We start from the raw sequence: 5000 nt of genomic DNA on the forward strand, positions 1-5000 counted from the left end.
CCCTCTATCGTGAACGTGCTCCTTGTGTGCCTCATCTTCTGGCTCATCTTCGCCATCATGGGCGTCCAGCTCTTCAACGGCAAGTACCACAAGGTAAGTGTCCTCCTGCCACAAGGTGACTCTCCTACCACGACCTACCACAAGGTTAGTGTCGTCCTACCACAGTTACTGTCCTACCACAAGGTTAGTGTCGTCCTACCACAGTTACTGTCCTACCACAAGGTTAGTGTCGTCCTACCACAGTTACTGTCCTACCACAATGTTAGTGTCCTACCACAAGGTTAATGTCCTCCTACCACAGTTACTGTCCTACCACAAGGTTAGAGTCGTCCTACCACAGTTACTGTCCTACCACAAGGTTAGTGTCGTCCTACCACAGTTACTGTCCTACCACAAGGTTAGTGTCGTCCTACCACAGTTACTGTCCTACCACAAGGTTAGTGTCGTCCTACCACAGTTACTGTCCTACCACAAGGTTAGAGTCGTCCTACCACAGTTACTGTCCTACCACAAGGTTACTGTCCTACCACAAGGTTAGTGTCGTCCTACCACAGTTACTGTCCTACCACAAGGTTAGTGTCGTCCTACCACAGTTACTGTCCTACCACAAGGTTAGTGTCGTCCTACCACAGTTACTGTCCTACCACAAGGTTAGTGTCGTCCTACCACAGTTACTGTCCTACCACAAGGTTAGTGTCGTCCTACCACAGTTACTGTCCTACCACAAGGTTAGTGTCGTCCTACCACAGTTACTGTCCTACCACAAGGTTAGAGTCGTCCTACCACAGTTATTGTCCTACCACAAGGTTAGTGTCGTCCTACCACAGTTACTGTCCTACCACAAGGTTAGTGTCCTTCTACCACAGTTACTGTCCTACCACAAGGTTAGTGTCATCCTACCACAAGGTTACTGTCCTACCACAAGGTTAGTGTCGTCCTACCACAGTTACTGTCCTACCACAAGGTTAGTGTCGTCCTACCACAGTTACTGTCCTACCACAAGGTTAGTGTCCTTCTACCACAGTTACTGTCCTACCACAAGGTTAGTGTCGTCCTACCACAGTTACTGTCCTACCACAAGGTTAGTGTCGTCCTACCACAGTTACTGTCCTACCACAAGGTTACTGTCCTACCACAAGGTTAATGTCCTCCTACCACAGTTACTGTCCTACCACAGTTACTGTCCTACCACAAGGTTAGTGTCGTCCTACCACAGTTACTGTCCTACCACAAGGCTAGTGTCGTCCTACCACAGTTGCTGTCCTACCACAATTACTGTCCTACCACAAGGTTAATGTCCTCCTACCACAGTTACTGTCCTACCACAAGGTTAATGTCCTTCTACCACAGTTACTGTCCTAGCACAAGGTTAGTGTCGTCCTACCACAGTTACTGTCCTACCACAAGGTTAATGTCCTCCTACCACAGTTACTGTCCTACCACAAGGTTAATGTCCTCCTACCACAGTTACTGTCCTACCACAAGGTTAGTGTTCTACCACAATTACTCTCCTACTATTACTGTCTTACCCCAGGGGCGGTATCCTGCCACAATTCTACCATACCACCAGCCATGATGTTAGCACTCTACCACAGTCGTACTACACAAACCTAACACCACAACGCAACACCACACACTCTTAATGATTGAACTTTTGTTTGTTTGTTTTTTAAACCTTCGTCCACTCGCCACAAACACATCCTCTACAAACCTCTCTCTCTCTCTCTCTCTCTCTCTCTCTCTCTCTCTCTCTCTCTCTCTCTCTCTCTCTCTCTCTCCCACACACCATTCCAGGTGACCCTGGGTCGACCTCTCCCCCCCCCCCCCGCTGGTTGACCCCCAAGAGCCAGCATATATATGTTTCAATCTTTCTTACTAACAATATTCTGTATGTTCCAGGAACCTCCTTTCACTTCACCTTGTGGCATATAAAGTCGGCTGTGTTGGAGACCTCAGGGTCGGCTGTGTTAGAGACCTCGGGGCCAGCTCTGTTAGAGACCTAAGGGTCAGCTGTGTTAGAGACCTAAGGGTCAGCTGTGTTAGAGACCTTAGGGTCAGCTGTGTTAGGGACCTGAGGGTCAGCTGTGGTAGAGACCGAAGGGTCAGGTGTGGTAGAGACCTAAGGGACGTGTTAGACACCTCAGGGTCAGCTGTGGTAGAGACCTAAGTGTCAGCTGTGTTAGAGACCTAGGGGTCGTGTTAGAGACCTAAGGGTCAGCTGTGGTAGAGACCGAAGGGTCAGCTGTGTTAGAGACCTAAGGGACGTGTTAGAGACCTTAGGGTCAGCTGTGTTAGAGACCTCAAGGGTCAGCTGTGTTAGAGACCGCAAGGTCAACTATGCTAGAGACCTCAAGGTCATCTGTGGTATAGACCTGTCACCTATGCTAGAGACCTAAGGGTCAGCTATGTTAGAGACCTCAAGGGTCAGCTGTGTTAGAGACCGCAAGGTCAGTTATGCTACAGACTGAGCCATTTCATGTGTTTTAACATTCATCCTCCTCGCCAACATGTCCCCTTTACACACACACACACACACACACACACACACACACACACACATATATATATTATCTATTATACTTTGTCGCTGTCTCCCGCGTTAGCAAGGTAGCGCAAGGAAACAGACGAAAGAATGGCCCAACCCACCCACATACACATGTATATACATACACGTCCACACACACGCACATATACATACCTATACATTTCAACGTATACATATGTATACACACATATACATATATACACATGTACATAATTCATACTGTCTGCCCTTATCCATTCCCGTCGCCACTCCGCCACACATGAAATGATAACCCCTTCCCCCCGCATGTGCGCGAGGTAGCGCCATATTTATATATGTGTGTGTATATACCTCAGACTTAACAAGGATGTAATTGCCTCTTTTTCTCTCTTGTTGTTGTTGTTGTTGTTGTTGTTGCCTCGGGACAGTGTTTGAACCTGGATGGTATACGGATGAACGCCGAGGACGTCCCTGACAAGGAACGTTGCCTGAAACTGAACCTAACGTGGGAAAACAGCGAAGTTCACTTCGACCACGTCGGCATGGCCTACCTCGCCCTCTTCCAGGTCGCCACCTGGAAAGGCTGGATCCAAATTATGAATGACGCCATCGACTCTGTCCAGGTGAGGAGGCTCCCTCCCCCCCCCCCCTTTTCTTCGTCCACCAGGCGCTGTGTTGCAGTGCGATTTCTGATGGTCATGTTTACCCCGCAGTGTGTGTGTGTGTGTGTGTGTGTGTGTGATAGTAAGGCGAGGTTTGGTTAGCTGGTGCTATGGGGGGGGGGGGAGGTTGTTCCAGTGGCGCTAGAGTGGTGTGTATAAAGTGGGGATGGAATGTGTTTCTGTGGTGCTATAGGGGGGTCATTTGTACCTCCAGTGGCGCTAGAGTGGTGTGTATAAAGTGGGGATGGAATGTGTTTCTGTGGTGCTATAGGGGGGTCATTTGTACCTCCAGTGGCGCTAGAGTGGTGTGTATAAAGTGGGGATGGAATGTGTTTCTGTGGTGCTATAGGGGGGTCATTTGTACCTCCAGTGGCGCTAGAGTGGTGTGTATAAAGTGGGGATGGAATGTGTTTCTGTGGTGCTATAGGGGGGTCATTTGTACCTCCAGTGGCGCTAGAGTGGTGTGTATAAAGTGGGGATGGAATGTGTTTCTGTGGTGCTATAGGGGGGTCATTTGTACCTCCAGTGGCGCTAGAGTGGTGTGTATAAAGTGGGGATGGAATGTGTTTCTGTGGTGCTATAGGGGGGTCATTTGTACCTCCAGTGGCGCTAGAGTGGTGTGTATAAAGTGGGGATGGAATGTGTTTCTGTATAGTTATGGTTCCACAGCAATAATGAGATGTGTTGTAGAAGCTGTGGATGTGGTAGCAAGATAAGATAATTGTGATAAGTTAGTTAGCTGTGACAACAAGATAAGTTAGCTGTGATAAGTTAGTTAGCTTTGATAGAAAGTTATTTAGCTGTGATAGAAAGATGAGTTACTTAGCTGTGATAGCAAGATAAATTTGTTAGTTAGCTGTGATAACAAGATAAGTTAGTTAGTTAGCTGTGATAACAAGATAGTTAGCTGTGATAACAAGATAAGTTAGTTAGCTGTGATAACAAGTTAGTTCGCTGTGATAGCAAGATAAGTTAGTTAGCTGTGATAACAAGATAAGGTAGTTAGTTAGCTGTGATAACATGATAGTTAGCTGTGATAACAAGATAAGTTAGCTGTGATAACAAGATAAGTTAGTTAGCTGTGATAAGTTAGTCGCTGTGATAGCAAGATAAGTTAGCTGTGATAAGTTAGTTAGCTTTGATAGAAAGTTATTTAGCTGTGATAGAAAGATGAGTTACTTAGCTGTGATAGCAAGATAAATTTGTTAGTTAGCTGTGATAACAAGGTAAGTTAGTTAGCTGTGATAACAAGATAAAGTTAGTTAGCTGTGATAGAAAGTTATTTAGCTGTGATAGAAAGATGAGCTACTTAGCTATGATAGCAAGATAAATTTGTTAGCTGTGATAACAAGATAAGTTAGTTAGTTAGCTGTGATAACAAGTTAGTTTGCTGTGATAGCAAGATAAGTTAGCTAGCTGTGATAACAAGATAAGTTAGTTAGCTTTGATAGAAAGTTATTTAGCTGTGATAGAAAGATGAGTTACTTAGCTGTGATAGCAAGATAAATTTGTTAGCTGTGATAACAAGGTAAGTTAGCTGTGATAACAAGATAAGTTAGCTGTGATAACAAGATAAGTTAGCTGTGATAGCAAGATAAGTTAGTTAGCTGTGATAACAAGATAAGTTAGTTAGCTGTGATAACAAGGTAAGTTAGTTAGCTGTGATAAGATAAATTAGTTAGTTAGCTGTGATAACAAGATAAGTTAGCTGTGATAGCAAGATAAGTTAGTTAGCTTTGATAGAAAGTTATTTAGCTGTGATAGAAAGATGAGTTACTTAGCTGTGATAGCAAGATAAATTTGTTAGCTGTGAT

The 5000-nt window shown here is 45.1% G+C and overlaps 1 protein-coding gene across 22 annotated transcripts in view; it reads left to right on the plus strand.

Annotated features, from left to right (window-relative positions):
• The window catches only part of para (sodium voltage-gated channel paralytic), a 534209-nt gene that overhangs the window by 497680 nt on the left and 31529 nt on the right, over window positions 1-5000 (plus strand). For all 22 annotated transcript variants that reach the window (XM_071656463.1, XM_071656459.1, XM_071656474.1 and 19 more), the window contains 2 exons: window positions 1-93; window positions 2953-3147. The exon at window positions 1-93 is cut by the window's left edge and continues 30 nt beyond it. In XM_071656463.1, coding sequence (XP_071512564.1) covers window positions 1-93; window positions 2953-3147 — 288 coding nt within the window. The remainder of the gene's footprint in view (window positions 94-2952; window positions 3148-5000) is intronic.

The sequence above is a fragment of the Panulirus ornatus genome, chromosome 63 (genome assembly GCF_036320965.1).
Source record: "Panulirus ornatus isolate Po-2019 chromosome 63, ASM3632096v1, whole genome shotgun sequence".
Classification (NCBI taxonomy): domain Eukaryota; kingdom Metazoa; phylum Arthropoda; class Malacostraca; order Decapoda; family Palinuridae; genus Panulirus; species Panulirus ornatus.